Source organism: Bicyclus anynana, chromosome 15 (assembly GCF_947172395.1).
Source record: "Bicyclus anynana chromosome 15, ilBicAnyn1.1, whole genome shotgun sequence".
Lineage (NCBI taxonomy): Eukaryota > Metazoa > Arthropoda > Insecta > Lepidoptera > Nymphalidae > Bicyclus > Bicyclus anynana.
In genome coordinates this window covers 10,783,238-10,809,149 of record NC_069097.1, presented here as the reverse complement: position 1 = coordinate 10,809,149, position 25,912 = coordinate 10,783,238, and the positions used below count along the sequence as shown (strand labels likewise).

The window sequence follows — 25,912 nt, the reverse complement described above, 5'->3', positions numbered from 1 at the left end:
AAAATTTATAAAAAAAAATCAACCCTCCCGCTGTTTCCCGCGGGACATTTGAGTGCCCAAGCAACTGGTGATCAGGGTTCCAGAGTGAGGAAAGTGAGTGTCACATGGCGGTAATCTCGTGAGGAAGGTCCAAGTATTTTGATACTTTTTCCTTTTTGGCTTTAACCAGAATTAATTAATTAAATATTATTTTTTAAGACAAAGAACAAATTATATATTGTTTATATATACACACTGGCGGACGCCCGCGACTTCGTTCACGAGGAATTCAGTTTTACGCAAATCTCGTAAAAACCATGGATTAGCCTATGTGTTAATCCAGGCTTTGGTTTAAATTTTAGTCAAATCGGTTCAATAGATGCGTCGATAAAGAGTAACAAACATCCATAGAAACTTTGGCGTTTATAATATTAGTAGGATGTGTGTTTCAGGTTTCTCTTTGGAGAATGAAACAAAATAATGTGTAATAAATTTTATTTTTACATCTAGATAATTTTTAGGATTTGTTACAACTACCCCATAATGATAAATTACAATATTAACGTCTACAATAAATTTAAAAACTTTAATAGTTATCAAATATTTCAAAATATTGCTATAGATAGGTACTTAGTTTTAATCACATTTTCAAGTTAATTTCAGTATGGAAATTATTGAAGGTAATACATATATTTCTTATACCATTATAAATTCTCAACGGACTTAAAATATTTGTTAGATGTAGAAAATCTACTCATCTTTATTAATTTGTATTTTTGAGTTTGTATGAAAAAGAAACTAACCTTATTTTTATATTTTCAATTTTATATAAAAAATGAACATGCAGCAGATTTGCAAACACCCTCTAAAGTTCTATATTTCGAATAAAATAATAAACCTAGAACAATGCACTTGCTTTTTCGGTACATTTTTGTCATTTTCTACCCCACTCTAGACTGAAGGCTTTTAAACGGTCTTGTGACTTAAATCGATAACTACTGATTCTCTAATAATCTATATCGGTAGCTCGAATATCGGTAAGTTTGTTATTAAAAAATCGACATATTGAGTTTCGAATTCCTCTCTTCCTCTCTCTATCTCACACAATACCATAGATAGAATAGAGGGATAGAGATGAATTCGAAGCTCACATTGTCTATTTATAAACACATCGTTACAGAATAGCTCTACAGGTCTAAGTCATGATACCCAACAGCTACACTAACGTGTTACACTCGTAATAAGGAGCATGGACCAATTTTTCAATTTAACTTATTTGATTATTTTCTTGAAGTGATTTGGAAATAAATTAGAACTAAATCAACGTTTTATACTTGTTAATATTGGGGTTGTAGTTAATTCTGAAACTCTTTATGATATTTTGTTAACCATAATTCTTTTGATCGGTAGTAAAACGTACATTTTAGGAACAGGGCATTTCGCAAAGTAGGAACATTATACAAATATTTCCAATTTTTTTTACTAAATACTTTCTCATTACACTTAAAAATCTAAAAACACTATCACTATCAATAATACCCTCTGTGCATTGACGCAAAATTACTACACATTTTCTAAAAATTCTATTTGTGCAAATTTACTCAATAACATATATCACGAATTTTTTTTAATACATCAATTACAAAACAAAATTCAAATGAATAACGAGTATATTATATAAATAATAATTGATTGTCCCTGCGTACACAGTTAGTGAATTGGCCGTCCAGGTTTCTCAGAATACGGGCTTTTGTAACCCTTAATAGAATATAAAAATTATTGCAAAATGTTTTGATATAACTACAACAATTTTTGAATATGTGGGCCTCTCTAGCTAATAACATCTCACTGTTTCTTTTTTTTTTTCATTTTTACTAAATTTACGTCATTCTAAATTTCATAAGATAACATTCGATCGTTTTGTAATTTACATATTTAATTTCTAAAGATCCTCAAAAACTTCAAAGATTTCTTATTCCTCAAAAACTTCAAATATTACAAAATGTTTCATAAGATATTAATTCAATTTCGAATATATAAAATAATTTTTATACCATAGTTGTAAACGGAATTAATTAAAAAATAAACACGAAAAAATTCAGAATTAGCTTTAAGGATAGTTGTGCATTATAATTAAAATTCAACTTAATTAAAAATATGTTAAAGAGGAATGCCCATCGGCCCATACAACGTCGACCCAGGGAACCCAGGTATAGACCCAGGTATAAAAGTATATGGAAATGATAATATGATGTATAAATAAGGATCTGGTTAAATAATTGGTTTAATAACAGTATGTTTCTTGAAGAAAAATGTTGTTTTTATCATTGTTCTAGGGCAAAATGTTCCACCAAAGCGGCGAAGTAACATTTGAAGCTGTATTTTTTTTTGTTATTATTATCATAACAAACAAGAAAACGAACAAACAAACCAATCATAAGTTTTAAAAAATATCGCAAAACTCAGGCTTCAACGATCTTAGCTTGTCCCCGTTGTGGACAAATTAAACATGTCATAAAACGTTGTAACTAACTTTTTTTGATAAAGTAATAATTTCATTAATAAAGTAGAATTATTAAGATTTTTTTAGGTATCAGTAAATGTGGATAAGATAGGCTTGGGCCGGGGATGGGCTTTCCCCTTTTAGACGATTTTTTTTTATTTATTGCTTCATAGTACGTTTTGCTTCGCATTTCATTTTAAAGACTATTTTAGTCTTACAAAGATATCAAAACTCTACACTCTTTATACGACATTCTTAATTTCTACTCTAATTGGACAAGGTATAGACTGGCAGTGCTATCAGGGAATCTACGTTTGTGCTTAAAGTCATATTTAAAAAGGGTTTAAATCTCCATCAGTAACAAGAGGTCACAAAAATTCATAAGCGTATCGTAGTTCCATAGTCATCAAAATCAGCATAGACAGGTCTGTACTGTACAAAAAATATTTTCCAAAAATATTGGGATCTCCTAAAATCTTTTCGAATTGCGCTTACAGTTGGGCACGTCTAGTCCTTCGCACCTGAAAAGAAAGTTATATAAAGACTAAAATTTTAGATTTTTAGTGATAGAAATTAAAATACCTAACAATAATAATTATAAATATAATTTTAGAGAAAACGAGTAATGCATTTTTTTAATTAGGCAAATTAATGCATTGATATTAATAAAAGGCAGAAAAGTTTTTACAGACCAATATCTAACTTCATTATGAAGATAACCGCAGTCATCACGATGATCTTAATCAAAGTAATATAGAAGTCGAATAAATCTTTTGGGTATGAAGAGTACTATATATTTATATTACTCTTATATTATTCCATAAACTATATTACGATTATTAATTCCAGACAATAAAATAAAGTAAATAAATGACAAGTGCAACTGTCACTGAAATGTCATTTTACTAGTAGAATAACATTTCAGTAAGAGTTGCACTTTTAATTTAACTGACTGGAATTAATCTTCCGACAATATGCATTGGATTAGAAAATACTCACCCACGAAATCAACCGTTAGAATTGACTCTGCGACGGACCGCTACCAAAGGACTCTTCGTTAATCAATCTCAACTTCACAGACTCCCTCCTCAGATTGTAGCTCGTCGATATGTGGCAATGCTTCACGTCTACAGTCAACAAGTCCTCATTCAACTCCACTCCACTCTTCTCCACATCGGCTGCTGCGCTCGGCTTCCTCTTATGTCTAAACGAAGGAGCTCTCTGAAAACTCGAACCCAAACTGTCGGTTGCCGTGTTACCGTTAAAAGTTTTCTCTGACTGCAACATACCTAATTGCTCCAACGGAATATTGCTCCGAATTTGCACTGACGTATCAATACAAGGTATCAATTGCTTGAACTCCTTTCTGAAGTTCTCATTCATCCACGCGTAGATGAAGGGATTGTAGCATGTTGAAGACATGGCTATCACGTGGCACATGAAGAATATCAAAAAGTAATACTTCGAATGAATCGCGTATATGTAATAATCGTTGTAGAGATTGGTTACATTCAAAGGCAGCCACGACAATCCGAATATGGTGACCATTGTAATCAGCATTTGATTCGTGCGCCGCTTCCTGTATTTATCGAACTCCTCTTTCCGAGTATTTTTGCTCGCCGCTTTAGCTTTAGCCCGATCGTTCAGTTTAAAACTCACGCAAGTGTAACAGAAAGCGATCACGCTGAACGGCAAAACGAATTGTAGGATGGAAGTTATGGAACCGAAAATGCGCCTCAACTTTTCAGTCGGCCAGGATTCCTCGCAAAATCTACCAATCTCTATATCGTAGTACGACATAAACAGAGCGTAAGGCAGCGTTACAGTTATAGAAAAGATCCATATCAGGATTATAACTATGATACAAGTTTCTATCTTCATTCTCGGTCGGAAAGGGTATATTATTACAAAAAACCTATCGATCGCTATAGACATAAGTGTCAAAGTTGATATGTATACGCTGCAACCCTGCGCCGAAGGCATCATGTGGCATAGCAATGTGCCCCAACTCCAAGTGCCACGGAAGGAATACAACGGGGTAAAGGGCACTGCAAATATGCAGAGCAGTATGTCAGATAACGCTAAATTGCTTATGAATAGGTTAGTGACTGTCTGCATTGCTTTGTTCCTTACGACGACGAAGCAAACTAGAACATTTCCAAGCAAACCGAGAACGAATATGACTGTATATATCACGCAGAACGCGGACTGGACCCATTTGTTGTCTATAATGTTCTCATATCCCGCTATGCGAGGCGGTAAGGTCGCATCTTGCGTCTCGTTCCTCAACTTCTCCGAAACGTTCAACGAGTAGGAGTAACTTAATGTGGTTTCGTTCATTGCCCCGAACTGCGGTAGCTCCAATTTTAAAGGCAAACACTGCCTTGGGTAGTCAGTTTTACGAGCTCCCGTGTGATTTACCACCGGACCTGTAACAAATATAATGCAATTTAACGTTTCCGTTTCGTTGAGTTTACGTATAAATTTCGGTATATAAAAGTAGGAATTCATGAAACGAAGGTATAAATTATTGATTTGTTTGTCGTAGTTACCTAACCTTGGTCAGTAAATTAAAATTAAACTTTCATTTTGCTATAAAGAAACAAAATTTACTGTCGGATGTTGGAAATAGGTAAATATTCAGCGGGATGAACAAAATTGTATTAATTCTTATAATTTTGTTAAATCAAATTGTTTAACTATTGACTAGGTAGGCAGGTAGGTACTATTCTGTTTTTGTTTAACAATTAATGACCCACCTAACAAAACACCTTTGAGTCCTTTGGCACTTGTGAGAGATTAGTATTAATCTATAGAAAATTACAAAAATATCCACCCAACTGCTTAGTGCCTATTAATGCAAACAAGCTATTCCCAATAGCATCACAAAGTTTATTAGATAATAACTCAAGATTCACCTTTTGTAAAATCATCATCATCATCATGATCAACCCATATTCGGCTCACTGCTGAGCTCGAGTCTCCCCTGAAAATGAGAGGGGTTAGGCCAATAGTCCACCACGCTGGCCCAATGCGGATTGGCAGACTATACACACGCAGAGAATTAAGAAAATTCTCCGTTCTCGAAATTTAGGAGCCGTGATAGCCCAATGGTTGTACCTTTGTCTCCGATTACGGAGGGTGTGGGTTCGGTCCGGGACATGCATCTCCAACTTTTCAGTTGTGTGCATTTTAAGAAATTAAATATCACGTGTTTCAAAACGGTGAAGGAAAAACATCGTTTGTAAAATGGTTGCAATAATTTCCTCCTTCCATATCCTTTCATTCATATAAACATTTGGCCCAATTTGAAGCCAGATTTGAAGCTATTTAAAGAAGCTCAATTCACTTTCATTCTTTATTTACATACAAAGAAGATAAATCTCGAAACAAGTAACACAAGTACACAATTTCATTATTCTGAGATATGTCCCTCTGTTCTAAGTATAGATATATTACTAGAACAGTTTAAACACTGTCATATATCAGGCTTGAATCCTGCCGCACGCTCGTAAGACAAGAGCATAAATATTAATAAGCTACGTGCTAAATAGCGTTTCCGTGGCGTACACTTTCTCATACTGAGGCATACGTTTATAAAGTGAACGTGCCTGCAGGTATATTCATGTTAGTTACGAGTATATTAATATACCTAGAAAATGAATATATCACGGAAACAGCTTCATGCGAGTACTGTAATTACAATCTTTATCACAAAGAGAGCCGTGTTAATCAGTGGATATATTTCTTCACTTAAACATTATTTCACCTTAAATCCAAAATTTGAAGTTCCATTCACTTTCAGTCTTTAATCTATATCTATACTAATATTATAAAGAGGAAAACTTTGTTTGTATGTTTGTTTGTTTGTAATGAATTGGCTCAAAAACTACTGGACCGATTTTAAAATTTCTTTCACCATTCGAAAGCTACATTATCCACAAGTAACATAGTCTAAATTTTATTTTGGAAAAAAATAAGGTTCCGTGAGATATTTGGGTTTTTCGGACACAAGGTGTAAAAAATCAACCAGAAAAGTTACGTTAAAAAGTTACATATTACGTTTATTAAAAAGTGAGCCGTGTTAACCAGTGGATATATCTGCCTCCAATTCCGAAGGGCGTAGGTTCATATCGATGACATGATGACGACCGACAATGCTTCCCGGGCAACACAAATCACAAGCTACACAGCGTCTTCGACGACGAAGACGAGTTTCCCGAAATCTAACGTCACCCGGACGTGGGTTTTCTAACTCACAATCTTGGGGTGTCCGGACTGATTCACTCAGGTCACGGTTACCCCTTCCCGAATGGCCCTCAAAGCCGAGGTCCGAGTCTCATAGGAGACGCCCTTAAAGAGTCGTTCCGCCCTCTATCTTCATCTCAGCCTTTGGGTCTCATCAGGCGATGCTTCTGATCTCGCCCAAACCCCCCGGTGTCGCCGTAGTGGTCCCACATGGAGCCATCGGCACTTACTCAACACGAAAAAAAAAAGTTTATATCTGGTCCGGGACATGCACCTCCAACATTTCAGTTCTGTGCAATTTACGAAATTAAATTTCACGTTTCTCAAGCGGGCTAACTTGTAAGGAGGAGGATGAAAATCCACACCCCTTTCGGTTTCTACACGGCATCGTACCGGAACGCTAAATCGCTTGGCGGTACGTCTTTGCCGGTAGGGTAACTAGCCACGGCCGAAGCCTCCCACCAGCCAGACCTGGACCAATTAAGAAAATCTCAATTTGCCCAGCCGGGGATCGAACCCAGGACCTCCGTTTTGTAAATCCACCGCGCATACCACTGCGCCACAGAGGCCGTCAAGTATAGTGGCAGCAATATAAAGTCAAATTTAAATTACTTTATTTAAACCAGCTGACTTTATTTATTCACATGACATATAATTTAGAAGTATATCAATAACAGTCATGTGTAGATTTACAGTATTAGACAGATAAAACATAATATTGTAAGGAATAAAAATAACATTTTTACTTTACACGTAATGCAAATAGTTAATTATTTTCTTTAGGCCAATCTAACGAATAAAATCAACATATACAACATTACAACAGAACAGAAAATGTCTATAATCATAAAAATAAATTTAAGTTAAATTAAAAAACACAGCTCTAGCGTAAAACCAAATAAATTGCCAACAAAAATATTATAACAGGAGTTTGCTCTGGAACGTACTAAAATGAAAATTCATGGACCAGATTTATATGATAATTTAGTTATTTACCAACTTTGATTAAATAAGGTTTTAGTTAGTAAGTCGAGTCGAGAGAATATTAAATCGAGTAAACAAGGTCTATTGACTATAAATGAAGTAAAATATCGATATCGCCTCCTAAGAATTGAGTCTCCGAGAAATGTACAACTAATCAAAATGGCAATCGTAATAAAGTAATAAACGAAAGATCGGTTCAATCGGCAATTTGCATAACGATAACTTTATTTAGTGGCTTAATTCAACCGGCTTTAGTCGCCAACTGGCGACTCTCCAATATTCGAAGTTTAGATTTACGAGTAGGCAGTAATAAACGCAAAACTTTGTTTTTAAATGAATGGACCACAAATGAATGATTAAAATGTTTTTCCTATTAGACTAGTTCATGAAAATGCAAATAGACCTCACAGAATAGAACATGGAAAACGCGAAACACTAAGCTTGTTAAAGCTAAAACTTACCTAAGCAAGGTGACCTGCAGGGTAGTTATGAATCTCAGTTTTGTCTCTGCCATTAATTGATAAATGAACCATTACATTAAAAAATCAGGGAGTTTTCCTTTTTGTGATGCTCTAACATTGTTATTTCGAAGAAATTACGTTAATTTCTTCGAAATAACAATTAGATTTTATTTCGAAGAAATTAACGTAAATTAACGTAATTAGGTTAGAATAACATTACCACATACCACTACCACTACTTTACGTATGCTATTTGATGTGAAATGACTATATTAGCGTCATTTCATTGGAAGAACTATCCTACTAATATTATAAACGCGAAAGTTTGTATGGCTGTTTGGATATATGTTTGGATGTTTGTTACTCTTTAACGACGCTACTACTGAAGCGATTTGACTGAAATTTAGAATAGAAATAGATTTAACATTGGTTTAACACATAGGCTACTTTTTGTCCCGGAAATATCCATGTTTCCCGCGGGATTTTTATAAACTAAATTTCGCGGACAAAGTCGAGGGCATCATCTAGTTAAACATATTCCATGTGACTTTTATAAACACGGCATCATACTAATACGCTGAAACGCTTTGAGGTACGTTGTTGCTAATAAGGTAACAAATTCTACCATCAGACTTAAGTTATAGCAATTTTAAAATCCGAACTTTAATTGATCTCAGCTGTGAATCAAATCCTGGCCATAAAGTTACACAAAGAGACACTATTTCACCAGAAAGGTTGTCTTAGACTTTATTGTTAAAAATAATTGGCCTAAATAGAGGAGGATTTCACGCTGACAAAGCCAAGGTCAGAGTGTAGTAAACAATAATTTATATTAATTACAAAAAGTAAACCAAATTATCAACATGAATTAAATACTAGTTTAAAAATAAAAATGAAAAAAAACACATTTAAGACCTGTTAATAAATAAAACACGATCAATAAATTTCATTATTCAAAACAGAGTTAACGCCAGGGACTAATCCACTAAATGGTGGTTTCTAAACACCCATTAACACGTTATTCGATAGGTTTGAGGTTAGAATATTTAATACTCACGTGTCCTTTAGATATTTCAGCAAAACTTAACCAAAACCACATGAGATACACCTTGTTAATGTATATTAATATAAAAACACTTAAATTACTGTTATAAAAAACAAGTAATGTTGAGAAATCTGTATTTGTATTTGTTAGGTACGTCGTAGAACAGTGCCATGCGCGGAGTAGGGTTGGCACATGCGCAGTCGAGCCGCCATCGGATAAATAATTGCCTTCTTTCCGCCGACAGCCCTGGCTCTGCCTTTTTAGGGTTTAGCTTTGTATGTATCGAATTGTCGTGACGGTGCACTTTTTATAACATCGTTTGGCTGTTAGAATTGAATATTGGCGTTTCAGCATTATTAATTAAAATGATCCGAATTTCAAATTTCGAAAAAATATTGAGACTGCTTTTAATAAACTCCTGGCCAAACTATCATTAGTAACAGTTAATATTTTTTTTTATTAACTTTATTTTATAACTTTATTCACAGAAAAGAAAATAACAAAAGAATACATAAATTTTAGGCAAAAGGCGACCTTATTACTAATAGTGATCTCTTCCAGGCAACCTAAACATAAATAATCTAAATATCCTGTGAGATGGGAAATTGCAATACAATAAATAAAAAGTACTATTCACTAAAAAATAATCAAACAGTTAATAATAATAGTAGGTCTTTTTTTCAATAAACAGATGGGTGAAGATAGTTCCTAATTTGGTTCTTCTACTCTAAGTATAGTGGGTTCTTCTAAAAATTTTTTAGTCAACAAATAGTTTAGATACTAGTAGCACTACACTTTTTTGAGCTACCTACTCGTATCTTTATTATGTTTGTTTCATTTTGACGGCTTATGCCGTCACTCGGTGGTGGTATAACCACACAAAATTAAAGTAACCAGGTTTCCAAGTTTTAATCAAAGAAAAAGTCACAACAAACACAGCCAAGTTTCCTTTTCATTATCACCGTTTCACAATCTTAGCGCACAATGTTTGTTGGTCGGTCGGTGGACTGATATAAGCCGTGTCTCGGAAGACCGCTGTTTCAGGCCTAAGTTATAAAGCCAAAGGAGATGGTCCAAAATTGTATGGATTCCAGGATCAGTCATTGTACCCTGGCGGAAATTAAGGAAAATTTGTTTTTTAATACTTTCGATCGTACAAATCTACGAATTTACTTTAATTCTTTCGAAATAATATTTATTCTCTCCCTAGATATGCAACACTATTAAGGTAACAATGGCGGAATGATGACGTTTTCAACGCAGTAGTCGTTTTGACGTTTGATGTCAATTGTCATGTCATAGTTTCTATAAGGGCGCCATCTTGATTTAATTTAAAAACTTGGGTTTTAATTTTTTTTTTTTTAGTTAGATTTATTCACTTATTTAGATTTTAACAAATACCCTGGATTTTTAAAATTTTAATGATAAGGGGTATAAGAGTGGACCTGAAATGGACCATCTCCTTTGCACGTGCACTTTATATTCACATACAAAATCTGTCTGCAAAACTATCACAAAGTCTATCGACACGCGTCCTCCCTTACAATGCTTAATTGTTTGCCGGCCCATTGTGCAGCGGACGCGGCGCGGAAACTGTGACAAACTATATTCCGCTGCGATAAGCCTTTGTATCTACGTCGGTCTCATCTGCGGAATTTCAAATTTCAACAGCACTTTTACCAAAATTTTCAACGAGTTTTTGTATATTATACAACATTTTACCGCCTGATAATGGTTAATTTGTTGTAACATAATGTAGGTATTCATTTATGAAGCGTAATTTATATTGATACCAATTTTCAGCTACGTATATCGACTCGTATCTATACTAATATTATAAAGCTGAAGAGCCGTGATAGCCCAGTGGATATGACCTCTGCCTCCGATTCCGGAGGGTGTGGGTTCGAATCCGGTCCGGGGCATGCACCTCCAACTTTTCAGTTGTGTGCATTTTAAGAAATTGAATATCATGTGTCTCAATCGGTGAAGGAAAACATCGTGGGGAAACCTGCATACCAGAGAATTATCTTAATTCTCTGCGTGTGTGAAGTCTGCCAATCCGCATTGGGCCAGCGTGGTAGACTATTGGCCTAACCCCTCTCATTCTGAGAGGAGACTCGAGCTCAGCAGTGAGCCGAATATGGGTTGATGACGAAGAGTTTGTTTGTTTGATTGAACGCGCTAATCTCAGGAACTACTGGTCCGATTTGAAAAATTATTTCAGTGTTAGATAGCCCATTTATCGAGAAAGGCTATAAGCTATATATTATCCTCATATTCCTACGGGAACGGGAACCACGCGGGTGAAACCGTGCGGCGTCAGCTAGTTTTTGTTATAGGTTTGACCTGTGTCATTTAATAAAAACTTAAAGTTTATTCACTGTTCTGTGGTCTACCCAGTTATTCCATCACCTAGAAAAATGTTTATCAGACTTAGTACCCATAATGCTAGCCACCCACCATCCGAAAAGCCCACATGCCACGCTAACGGCTTTACGTCGGATAAAACTGATCGTGTGTTTGTCGCGATCGGCATGATGTCATGCATATTAACTAGTGTGAGTGGCTAATATGACATAAGATACGTTCAGTTTAGGGTTAGAACAGGGGTCTACAACCTTCTTGCCTCCCCGTGGCGAGAAGGTATCCATGAGGATTTCCCCATGTTAAAAAAAGGGGTCGACAACCTGTGGTTCTTTCCTCAAAGGGTACATAAATAATATAGGTACGAGTACCTACATAAAACAACACGATACCGAATTTATTTTGTACTACAATTTGATATGAAGTATTATTACCAAAAACTGCATTTAAATTCTGCACTGCTGTTATGTTAAATGTGGAAAACGGCAAATACCGCTATTGTCTCTATAGAGCCTCCGGCTTAACGCAACCAAATGTGTAAGCCGAACAATGTATTGTGGCGTGTGTTCACGTTTAAATAATTATCTTTAGCCATTATATAATTTACTGTTTTGTTGTGTGCTATTAGCCTAATTGACTGTTGGATAGTGCTATTGGAAACTCTATGAACACAATCATTAACAAGCTTTATTATTTCACTACTGCAGTGCTATTCTGTAACTATGTTTTGTTTATCTCGCAAGTGCGAGTTTCAAAATCACATCTATCTTTCTAGTCTATAGTATCGTGTTAGAGAGAGATAAAGGTGAATTCTAAACTCGCTCTTGCGAGATATAAGAACAACGTTATAGAATAGCGCTACAGCTATTCTGAACCATACTTTTATAACTCGCAAGTGCGAGTTTCGAATTCACCTCTATCTCTATAATATCAATGACTAGCGGACGCCCGCGACTTCATCCACGAAAAAAATCGGTGTAAACTTTCTACAACACAACCCATTTACAGCAAATTATTACTAACTGTTAACTACCTATCTGCCAAATTTCAAGTTTGTAGCATACAAAATGAAGGACTTTCATTCAAACTTGCGAGAGCCTTTAGACCTCCTTAATCCGGCCGTGTCGCAAAATCCGTTCTTAGCCTAACCTAACTAAAGACTACTTCCCTGGCAAATTTTATCTTGGTACATCAAGCGGTTTTCGAAATTTCGTGATGAATGAACTTTCGCATTTAGGTATATATGCCACACGGTGCGACGTGCCGCACACCGTGTTTACAGCAACACGGTAAAAGAAAGAAAGAAAAAAGAAAGAAAGAAAGAAGAAAGAAAGAAAAAACAAAAGCACCGCGATGCTGCACCGCACCGGCTGGCTTCACTCTTACTCGAATCATAGTGGTGACAGTCAGCCATAAATCCAGCACGGTCTCCATTAACCAGGTCATTGTTTAGGGCCTATAAAGTTTATATCTGACCATCTTCATGAATAACTACATTAAAATGCATGCTTTCTTTATCTTTATGGTGTAATTTATATCACTCAAGTCGCTTACCTACTGTACTACTACGAATACTACCCAGTAGCGAAGAATGAAGTTTTAACAATGGATATTTCCGGGACAAAAAGGCTATATTATTATGTTGCTCAATAACCTTCTCTATCATCCAGTGAAAGTCCCATTAAAATCGGTCATTCTGTTCCAAAGATTGGACCCGGACAAACAGAGAGACAAATGTGTTTAATATCTTATATATAACTATCATAAAATCACAGACAAACACTGCATTTTTTATGCCTATTATTAAGCCGAACAGCTAAGAATCGCCAGCATATAATAAGACAATTCCCGCAATTTTTGCTTTATAAGGCTTGAAGATTAATGTGGTCACAAAGTGCGGGTAGGAATAAGAAAAACACAGATACGCTGAACGTTACGCCAAGATAACGGCCCGTCATTCCGATTTGACTGCCTTCAAGGCTTAAAGAGGGTATTAAACTAAATGACATTTGTAGCTTTAAAACCGTCAGTTTAAAGCCTTCTTAAGTATAAAATGGCACAAAGTTTAGGTCTCGCCTACACTTTTTGTTAAATAAATACCGAATTCATGCATTCATTTTCATTATTTTTGCATATTTAGTAGAAATGAGGAGATCCGCATACGTATCAAAGTCACTGACGTAGCTCAGCGAGTCGCGAAGCTGAAGTGGCAAAGGGCAGGCAACATAGTTCGAAGAGCCGATGGACGTTGGGGGTCCCAAGGTGTTGGAATGGCGACCCCGCAACGGAGAGCGCAGTGTTGGTCAACCCCCAAATAGGTGGACCGAAGACATCAAGCGGGTTGCAGGGAGCCGCTGGATGCTGGCGGCTCGAGACCGTTTTGTTTGGAAGTCCATGCAAGAGGCCTACGTCCAGCAGTGGACGTTCATCGGCTAATAATGATGATGATAATGATAGTAGGGTACGGGTAGGGTAGGGTAGGGTATAGATAAGCTTAAGGGTGTGGTAGGGGTAGGGTAAGTTTCAAGGTAATGATAGGGAAAAAGTAATTGAACATAAGTCAAAGCTTTACTGTTTTGTATTACTGTTTGTATTTAAGCTTTGTTAAATAATTTAAAGTGTAAATAATTATACGAAAGTAATTATGTCGAAAGGTACGTTGATCATTATTTGTTGGTAATTAAAGTTCGGGCGGGCAATTTCACAGCCTAACCGCAACGCCGCAAACTTTTGACAAATTAATTTGACGCCACATGGGTTTTAGCAAGATTGCATAAATGCCAGGGAAGCAGGAGTATTTTTGGAAAAGGAAAAATAATTATTGCTCCAAGTTATTATATTAATTTTCATGGGGTCAGTCATATGGTACCTCCAATTGGATCCTTCGTATTCCAAGAGTCTACTGAGATAGTCATACTTGATCGTTAAGAGCCCCAACAGCCTCGTAGTAGGATCACAGACCCTGTACAAGGTTTCGCTTGTCGCATTTAAATCCTACTAAATCTGAATGAAGTTCGAAATTCCTTAACCGCTCTTTCAGAGGTTGAGAATACCAAAGGTGGAAGGGTTGACGGGACAAGATGTAATCCCTTAAGATCGTGAAAATGGAGATCTGGTATGGACCATGGGTAATGTATAGCCATTAGAAACGTCGATTCTCTTTCTACAAACGCTTCGAAAATTAAAAAATGTATGGGATTGGCAATCGTTATCGACAGGTCACTAGATCAGGTTATCGATCGGATCTGTCATTCCCATACATTTTTTTAGATTTCGAATCGTTAGCGTTTGTAGAAAGAGAATCGATGTGCAACATGGCTACAAGCTGCAAATGCTAAATATGCAAGTAGGTATACATAATTACATACTCACACCTTGTAGGTACATATGCAGACTGGCTCAAACAGAAACTCGTTTTTTTAATGCGAAATGGTATTACAGTTTTTTCTTTTGTTTTGTATATAACATTATCAAGTATTAAATTATCTATACTAATATTATAAAGCTGAAGAGTTTGATTGTTTGTTTGGTTGATTGAACGCGCTAATCTCAGGATACGATTTGAAAAATTTTTTCTTTTTTAGATAGCTTATTTATCAAGGAAGGCTATGGGCTATATTGACCTCGTATTCCTACGGAAACGGAAACCACGCGGGTGAAACCGCGCGTCGTTAGCTAGTAATTTATAAATGTGTGCTAAGCAGGGGCACGTCGCTAGTTTATGGAAGATATTTCAAAGCTTGTTCACATCTGTTACACAATGTGTGCTGTATTATTCAGATACCATCTGAATATCTGGAATCTTGACTCTATTTTGTATTGCAATATAATATGTCATTCCATATTCTCTAAGTTTGCTTTAACATCCGATGTTGAGTTCGCTTTGGGTTAGACGATTACTATAATCTAAATATTGTTAATATTTATTTATTGACTTTGCCTATGTTCAGTCGGACAATTAGGTACTGAGTTCCAGTTCTTGGGTCTGGTAATAAAATATCATCATCATCATCACAATAACCCATATTCGGCTCACTGTTGAGCACGAGTCTTCTCTCAGAATGAGAGGGGTTAGGTTAGTCTACCGTACTGGCCAAATGAGGATTGGCAGACTTCACACACGTAGAGAAGAGAATTCTTAGGTTTCTTCACGATGGTTTTCCTTCACTGTTTGAGACACGTGATGTATAATTTCATAGAATACACATAACTGAAAAGTTGGAGGTGCATGCCCCAGACCAGATTCGAACCTACGCCCTCAAGTCTCACATTAAAATATAGCGTTTTTTCTTCCAAGACATGCCTCATTGATTTAGTGGTTGACCTTTATGACTTTGTAACATAACATACTAGGTTCTAGTACTGGTTCAGCCTATAAATACAGAACTTTTCCTTTTCAAAGTACACTGAAGTCTAGCAATTACACGCTTGCTCTAATAATTTAATTAAACAATGCATCGTTGCGTTAACGATGCAAGGATGTTCGTCTATAGAATAACCCCACTTCATATTTAAACCGCAGCGTCGATTCCAGTCGTGCAGTGCCACGAACATTAACATATTTGCAGTCGCATTCTTAATATTACTTTATATTTTCTATTGCGACAGTATTTTGCTTTTTTTTAAAGAAAAGTAGCAATATAAAAGAAATATAAATAGAAATCGAGAGTCAGAACCTATCATAAATAAAATTTCTAATATATTAACGGAGCTTACGAGTATATCGGTGAATACTGAACGGATTTTCATACGGTTCTTGGTGATAGATCCAGAAATAACATACAACAATAATATACAAAAGTAAAAAACAGTTAGTTACTGACTAAAAGGGTTTTAATAAAATTTTACAGTAACAGTAAAGCTTAAAATCAGAATAAGACAAAGTACAAAACTATATTTTTTTTAATTCTGTACAAGTTAGCCCTTGACTACAATCTCACCTGATTGTAGGTAAGTGATGATGTAATCTAAGATAGAAAGGGCTAACTTGTTAGGAGGAGGATGAAAATCCACAACTGTCGTATTAGCTATCAAATATAAAACCGCGTGATAATCGGTACATTCGTTTAGAAGCCGTGATGAGAGACACTGACTCGTCACTCCAATATTATATAACTACACATTCTTTTTACGCCGAGGGTTAAAAGTTATTTAATAGGAACGTAAAAACGTTTTCTAACCAAGCTTTTAGAGGAAGTCGTTCCTCTCTCTATAAGGTCATCCATTTTATAATTAATTATGAAAATCCCATCAAAATCAGTTTGAAATTATTTAATAGTCTGCTCCAGACAGGCAGACGGATGGTTCCATTATAAGATCTGGGATTTGCGAAGACATCGACGAAACTCTTACTAAACTTTATCTACTAACTCAAATACCGTTCCGCTAACAGCAGAACTTTACAATTAAAGTGTAGTCCAAGTAACAAAAATATAAAAAAAGATGTTTAAAGTTATTTAATTCTTATGAAAATTAAATAAAATGTCAATAACAAAACTTAATCATCATTATAATCAATATTATCAAGCCATATTCAGCTCACGTTGAGCACGAGTCATCTCTCAGAATGAGAGGGGTTAGGCAAATAGTCCACCACGCTGGCCCAATGTGGAATGGCAGACTTCCACACATAGAGAATTAAGAATATTTTCAGGTGTGTAGGTTTCCTCACGTTTTTTTTTTGCTTTACCGTTTAAGACACGTAATATTTAATTTCTTAAAATGCACGTAAAAAGTTGAAGGTCCGGTCTGGATTCGAACCTACGCCCTCTCAAAACTTAGCATACTTATAACACACAGCATATATTATATACATATCGCGTAAATTTTAGTGATAGTACCAACAATCGCTACAGATTAAAAATTACGCCAACCCCTTATATCAACATCTTGTACTTGTCGCTGCAACAGGTTGTGTAGAGACATGCAACGACGCCATATCCACAAATCCATACTCGAAGAAGAAGATTCAGGTCGAGTGTGGACATTTCTTAAGTCTCTAGGAGTTGGGAAAGCGCGTCAAAATAATAGCTCCTTCAACATAAATTTAAATCAGCTTAATAGCCACTTTTCCTCTACTTGCGTCATTGATGACGCCACTAAACTTACTACTAAAAATAATTTACTAGCTTTACCCACTTCTGATGATCCTGCTTTTATTTTCTGTCAAGTCACTGATAGTGATGTTGAGAGAAGTATTCGTGAGGTCAACTCTGATGCTATTGGTACTGACTGCATTAGTCGGAAGATGATTATTCCTCTCATTAACCTACTAGCTCCAATAATTAAATCCTTATTCAATTTCTCCATGTCTTCCGGGAGTTTTCCTTCCTCTTGGAAGGATGCTCAAGTCATTCCACTACCCAAAAAATTAAATCCTTCCTGCTTTTCTGACTATAGGCCTATTTCCATCCTCCCATTCCTTTCGAAAGTTTTTGAGCGTTTAGTCCATCGTCAATTAAGCCTTTTCCTAACCCGACAGAATCTTTTAAATCCTTTTCAATCTGGTTTCCGCACTGGTCATAGTACGACTACTGCATTAGTAAAAATTACCGAAGATATTCGTTTTAATATGGACAATCAGTGTGTCACAGTGTTGGCCTTACTAGATTTCAGCAATGCATTTAATAATGTCGATTTCGAACTTCTACTAGCCAAACTAGCTTCTCTCAACATATCTCCTAATGTGATTGACTGGTTTCATAGTTACTTGTTCGGACGTCGGCAGCGTGTGCGAGTCAATGACTCTGTGTCTGATTGGTGCACAATTTCTGCCGGCGTACCGCAAGGTGGCGTGTTGTCTCCTCTTCTTTTTTCTCTTTTTATAAGTTCTATTACTCTTCAACTTACCTCGCTCTATCACCTGTATGCAGATGATCTCCAAATATATGCTCAGTCCAAACTGGCTGATTTACCCAATGCAATAGATGCCATAAATAAAGATTTAGATTGTATAGTGCAATGGAGTAAGGCTTATGGCCTTAAAGTCAATCCGTCTAAAACCCAAGTTATTATTATAGGCAGTCACAGTTTGGTTGCACGTATTGACTGGGATAATATTCCATACGTAATCTTTGATGGAACGCGTGTGCCATTTAGTGACACGGTTAAAAATCTCGGAGTTACTTTTGACAAGTATTTCACTTGGGCCCCTCAGGTAAGCAGAGTAAGTGGGAAGGTGTTTGCATCCGTGGGGTCACTTCGTAGGTTACGAAACTTCCTTCCTTTATCTACTAAAATTGCGCTTGCACAATCTCTCCTGTTACCAATTCTCGATTACGCGGACACTTGTTATCTAAATTTGAGTGAAGAATTACTGGATAAACTTGAGCGCATTCAGAATGTTTGTATAAGATTCATATTTGGACTTCGCAAATATGACCATGTTTCCGAATTTCGCGAAAAACTCAAGTGGCCCTCGATCCGCCTTCGCAGGAATACTCACATTCTGTCTTTTTTGTATAATGTCCTGTTTAATCCTACGACTCCGATTTATTTAAAAGAGCGTTTTAGCTTTCTAAGTGATACTCACTGTCGCTCCCTTCGCTCTGAAGACAACCTAATCTTAAAAATTCCTTCCCATAATACTTCCTTCTATTCTAAATCCTTTTCTGTTAAAGCTGCTCGGCTCTGGAATTCATTGCCCTTAGACACTCGGCGTGCCCAATCTCTAACCTCTTTCAAACGGCTGGTAAACATGCACTTTTTTCCTCCCTGATCTTTTAATTTAACTTATTAATCCAAATTACGCTTGTATGTGTATGTTTATTTATTATTATTTTTGAATTATTTTGTTTATTTATTTTTCTTTTGTCTTCCCTTAGATGCCGTCTTGTTTTTATGTTTTGCAGGTTTTCATGTATGTATGTATGTATGTGTGTATGTATGTATGTATGTATGTATGTATGTATATATGTATTTCTTTGTATATATGTATGATGTAGTTAAGTATAGTCTATGTATTATTATTATGTATTATTGCTTAATATTTATGTATTTAAATTACTTAACTTTTCTTATTTTTTGTGTGCGTATACCCGAATCGGTGCTTACGTTTTTTTTTCTCTTCCACAGTGGTTGTCTGGAAGAGATCGCTCTTTAGCGATAAGACCGCCATTTGTACATTAGTTTCTAAGTGTTATTATAAGTTATTGTTTATTTTTGTTTTTAATGTACAATAAAGTATATTTCTTCTTCTTCTTCTTCTTCTTCTTGTATTCGTACAAACAAAAAGAAGTTTAAAAATTACGCATTAACCGATATTTGTGTAACGATTTTGGCACTTAGCCTAAGAGTACTTTTGTTTGCTATTCGAAATGAACTGTGACAAAAGAGAAAAGAAGGTTCGTTATTTAGAAATTAGAAAAAAGGGTCTGCATTCAGAATTTTAGCTTCTTATCTAATCTAGTAAAGACACAAAAAATTAAAACTAACCAACGAGACTTAAATCAAAATTGACTAAACTTTGACAATGGCCTTACTGGCAAGGATACGCTGTCTAAAAAATACACCGTTCCGATATGATGTTGCTATCTCAGAGAGCGTAGTCACCGGTCACTTCCATCATCTCCTTTCCCTTATACCACTTAGGAAAAATATGCCAATCTTTTCCATTCGTCTCTGTTACTTGTCAACTCATCATTCACACATGTCCTCTTTCACACACTCCAGCTGTATCTTCTTTTACTCCTCGATTTTTCTGTCACTGGCGCCATTTACAGACTTCCTCTTAAATACTCATTCTTTATTTTATCTAATCTTGTCACACCACACATCCATCTCAACATAAGCATTTCATTCACATGCAATCTTTCACTATCACCGGACACTAGCCATCAATCAAATTAAAAATTTGTTAACGAATATTTGGAACTTTGATTACTATAATACTACGAACGGGCTCATGGCATAAAACTTACCGCGTTTCCATAATTTATTATTATTAATTAATTGTTATTGTTAATTGTTTTGCTATTTACTGGCAAATATTATTTCTAAGATTCCACCATAGCTGACCCATACCTATTCAGTCCTTCGATATCAGAAGTGGGATAACCGGAACAGTAATCGTTCGTCCTACTTTACATTCCTGCACCCGCTTATGAAACAAAAGCAATAGCGCAAGAGAATATACTCCAAACAGATATTAAAAGAACTAATACAGCGTGTCCTTGTCAGATCCTGTTGTTCGGCTCGCTGCACGTGTTCCGATATCACCGTGTGCGAGCGAACGGAAGAGGAAATATGAAACAAAAGCTTGATTTTGTACGGCCATGGAACTAGCGGGCACAATATAAAAGGCAAAAGCATTTAAAACATTTACCTATTTTTCATTTAAAATGGTATCTTTCCGTAGGTTTCCGTATGTTTGCGAAAATACCGCTAACCGCAAATTGCAAATAGCACATTTTGTTTGCATTTACATTGTGGGTCCCGTCCCCGATAAAAAATCTTCTTATACGAGTAGCTGCGATCGGCTACTGAGAATAATGACAATTTTCACTAAATCATTTGGAGTTTTTATTTTATTTTTTAGTTAAACCAAATAGGTTATAATTAGCTCATATTTGCGAAATTAATTAAGATATTTTACCCGCGGAACTTGTGAGATTTTTTTTGTATAATTCAGTTATAAACAAACAAACTTACATCCGTATTCGTTATTCATAATATTAGAATTAAATTTTGATAAAAACGCTAGATCTGTGGCCACTCTCTCAGGAACACCCAAATTGAAACAAGTTATCCACTTTGGGAAATCCGCTAGAGATCAATCTCCGGATATCATTCACGTTAATATTTTGCAGTTGGTCTTTAAAAATGAAGCTAGAAAAATTATGTTGGAATATATTTTAGAATGTCGTACCGTGCATAGTCAAAGCTCTGCACTTTTTCTAAATAAAAACAAACACTTTACACATTACAATTATGGAAACTTAGGCTACGTTTACACGGGAATGACTTGCAATTTTTTTGCATTATTAGTATAAATGGTTTTTTGCAGTATCAACCACGTGCGCTTATATATATAACGTATATATAAGCCACTGTTTATTAGTTAAAGTATACTGTAAAAAACTTGCCGTGATAATCTTGCTCTATTGGAGATTGTGCTTTAGGTTTTTATTAGAAAAAGTTTAGATTAAAGTGAGATTGCTCGTGATCTTGCACGTCCTTCGACAAAGTGAACAAACCGTTGCCAATCTCGAATCTCCTTTTCTATACTCATTTATGTTTAATATTGTCAAATGTAGTCAATATTAATCTAAGTTGTGTAGGTACATAAGCTATTTTAAATATTTACTTACTCTTATCTCTAAATCAGTATACAAGATTAGACCTGTCCGTCTGTGAGTGGTTGCTGAGCCTTCCCCCTTTCAATAGCAATTTAACAATGCGTTTCAGCAGCAGGGTAATTCACTAACTTTCACTTACGTTAGTTAACATTTACGAAATTGAGATTTTATGTAACAAAATGTCATCCGGTGGCTATTGACAACCTTTCGACGTAGGTAGATGATATTTCTCAGCTGATTTGGTGTTTATTTTAGTGTTGTTGATAAAGACAAAATTAGTGAATAGGCCAGCTGATGTGTTGACATTAGATACTAACACAACTGTGGTATTTTTATCTTACTTCTACATCGAAAACCAAACTGTCTTACGAAAATATAATATACCTGCCCCCCTAGCCAAGTGGTACGTCCATTCTCTTTTTAAATTCGCTAACGCTTCTAAAACTAGAAAGCTGTACATATATCAAATTAAAATACCTTCACTTTAAATTTCAGTAACAATACAAAAATAAAACAAAACAAAAATAAAACAAGTAACTGAGACATAGTCAGTTGACGTGTACAAGGTTTATGATCATGTGTGGAATTCAATTTTTACTTTTTGTTAATTAAAATAGCTTGCAACGTCCGATGAACGTGGAATTTTTTTAAAACTTTCATGTAATCCCATTCCATGCGATGCTCAGTTTGGGTCACAGTTTTCACAAAGGAAAATACACTTTTTTAATTGCGGTAAACTTGTTGTTTGCAAGTGGAAATATCACCTCGCTTAGATACTTCTGCTGGAATCAATGGAAATTGAACCTATCGGGCACAATTGATCCGCCGCCATTTTGATGATTAGGTAATCGCGGCGTTCGATGAAAGTGTTATCTATACTAATATAATAAAGCTGAAGAGTTTGTTTGTTTGACTGAACGCGCTAATCTCTGGAACTACTAGCTCGATTTGCAAAATTCTTTCAGTGTTAGATAGCCCATATATCGAGGAAGGCTATAGGCTATATATTATCCCTGTATTCCTACGGGAACGGGAACCACGTGGGTGAAACTGCGCGGCGTCAGCTAGTATTAATAATAAGAGCTATTCGTGCGATATATAAAGAGAGGGCCTAGAGAGTCGTTAAGAGAAAAATTTAAAGAAATTAAAGCAATGAGTGTGCATAGTCAATATATATATATATATATATATATATATATTATATATACCTATATGAGAATTTAGTATATATACATAAAAACATAGACAATTTTAAAAGAAGGTGTGATTGTAATAACATTCATGTCTGAAATAAAAATTAATTCTTTTAAGGCCAATTGCATACGTTTTTATAACTACCACATGAAGCCACTAGAATGTCACTCAAAAAGTTCAAAGTGTTTATTAAAGGCAAGCTTTTAGTAAAGTCTTATTATAGTGTTAATGACTATGTAAATGATAAAAAAGCTTGGTGTTAAACTGTATTATACGACTGTGTGCTTAGTTTTAAATAAGTTTGTAAAATGGTGATGGTGAATGAAAAAAATAAACCTTGGCTGAGTTTGTTGTGGGCCCTTCTCGGACCAAGGCGCGTTTGAAACCCTCGTAACTTTAATTTTAAGTTTTCGAACCATTGTCTTAAGTTTAATATTATTACCTGGCGTTTCGAAAGAGCTTGTAAACTAAGCCTATTTGAAATAAATGAATTTTGACTTTGACTTTGACTTATTATAAGGCTGAAGAGTTTGGTTTTGTTTCAACGCGCTAATCTCAGGCACTACTAGTCCGATTCGAAAAATTCTTTCAGTGTTAGATAGCCCATTTATCGAAGAAGGCTATTCCTACGGAAACGGCAACAGCATCAGCTAGTTTTTCATATTATCATTATTATTTTTATTAGCCACCCCACATACTCTCTTCAGAGACAGGCCTCCGTTCTTTTTTCTTTATTGGAAATAATATTTGCTGTATCTTTTATTTTAATTTTCCCATTCCCATACCCCAACTAATCAGGAAAGACTGTATTAGGAGTGGGTATGACAATAGTCCAACCACCCGGGAATGAGTCTGACCGCTTTACCGTTGAGCTATTGAGGCTTTTAGGAGTAGGGATATGGGACTTAGATCTAATGAGGTCAGTCAGAGGTATGGGCAGAAAAAGGTCCTGGGTTCGATCCCCGGCTGGACCGATTGAGGTTTTCTTAATTGCTCCAGATCTGGCTTGTGAGAAGTTTTGGTCGTGGCTAGTTACCACCCTACCGACAAAGACATACCGCCAAGCGATTTAGCGTTCCGTTACTTCCGATAATGATGATGATAATATAATACAACATTAAGTAAATTATTATTATCACAGTCCATCTTTTATTTAGTGCATTGCGGTCTATAAAAACCAATAATGCAAATAAAGTGTAGCAAGCTTGCCCGACTCTTGGCCGCATGAATACCAATGATCTGAGGCGGCCATATCGTCTAAACACTTGCAAAGAGTTTAGTATTCTTCCCGCTAACAGCACCTGAGCTTTAATAAAATATATCGAGGTTTTATTAATTTTTTATAGAGCTTTGTACTATATTACCTTGGATTTTTATGGTTAACCTTTTAAATACACTAAAAGCTGGTTGTTTGAAGTGTATGTCTGTCGCATCTAAATATTGTGATGCAACTATTTTTGTTTTTAAAGCTGGCGTTATCGAGATCGTTTCTTATTTACCTACTAGCGGACACCCGCGATTTCGTCCGCGTGGAAATCAATGTAAACTTTCAAGCCCTATTTTACCACTTTCGAGTTTGATTTTTAAAAATTTTTGAATCCCATTGTCTTTCGTATTTTTTTTATGATTTATGAACTAATTTTTAAAACTGTAACTCTAAAAATGAAGGACTCTCCATACAAACTTTCAACCTCTATTTCACCCCCTTTTTATTTAATTTTCGCAATAAAAAGTATCCTATAACCTTTTACGTATTATAGTGTTAAACCGTGCCAAGTGAATATTTTTAGCTTCAGTATAGATTATATAATGCCCCCAACAAAAATTTTCATAATATCTTCAATGTACAGAATGTACAGAATTCGTATTATAGATTCTACATGGCGCTGGCTCTGTCTGTTACTCTTAGAAAAAAACAAACTAGTAACCCTGTTAGCTACCAGAATCAAGAATTTTCATATAAATAAAAGTTGAGCGTCTCTTGAAGATGAAGTTACTTGTATACTCACGAAAAACAACTTGATAGTAATCAATTCTAAAAATGCTGCCCGGATCCGACTATCCGAGCGCTTTTAGAAAATAAATGCCACCTTATATTACATATAATATAAGGTATTATGCTGATAAATAATTTTTGTATTAATTAATGAACTAGAAACGCAAAAGGTAATACCTAAAACGTTTGGTAGGCTTAGTGAAACCAGTATCTGAGCAGATTCAGCGTTTTGGCTAATAACGCGTTAATTACGCCGTTACTGATAAAAATCGTCGTGCTGAACCAATAGGAGCGAAATTCAACATTATGAGACTATAAAGTTGCGTAGACACGCACACTTTGCAGTATTTACTACCCTTCACGTTCTAAATTCGAATTACTTACTCGCCCAGATCAGTAGATAATAAAAGCTGCTAGCTGAATTCGCTTAGAAAAGGAATTTTTCGAGCAAGTGGGATGGAAAATAAATATTTTGTGCTACGAACATGTATTTGGTAGGGTTATCGTTCGTACAGGCTCTCTGTTGTTAAGATTAATGACGTTGTCCGAGTACATTAATCAATCTACAAATTGTCACGGCGAAATTATCCCTAACCTGACAGCTAATTTGTCAGCGGTATACTTTGAAAATATATTCGCTTTTTGCACGTCAATATCTTTAATAGGTGCTTCATCATTGTCCGCAAACTCCACAGATACTCACGTTCATCTGAAGTACTTGGTTAAGATATTTTTCTTTTAATATATTTTTTCAAGAAACATTTACGGCTGCTCCTTGTAATCAATATATTATAATATATTGTTTTTTAATACATTATTTTGGTATTTAGTACAATGCTGTTA

General features: G+C 35.5%; 1 protein-coding gene across 1 annotated transcript; it reads right to left on the bottom strand.

Moving 5' to 3' along the window:
* Nucleotides 1-469: 469 nt before the first annotated feature.
* Nucleotides 470-9,383, bottom strand: LOC112043126 (prolactin-releasing peptide receptor-like). Its single transcript, XM_052885895.1, has 3 exons — nucleotides 9,233-9,383; nucleotides 3,482-4,911; nucleotides 470-3,003 (listed from the first exon to the last, which is right to left on the bottom strand). The coding sequence occupies exon 2, from the start codon at nucleotides 4,820-4,822 to the stop codon at nucleotides 3,497-3,499; it is 1,326 nt and encodes a 441-aa protein (XP_052741855.1). The 5' UTR covers nucleotides 4,823-4,911; nucleotides 9,233-9,383; the 3' UTR covers nucleotides 470-3,003; nucleotides 3,482-3,496.
* Nucleotides 9,384-25,912: the final 16,529 nt, after the last annotated feature.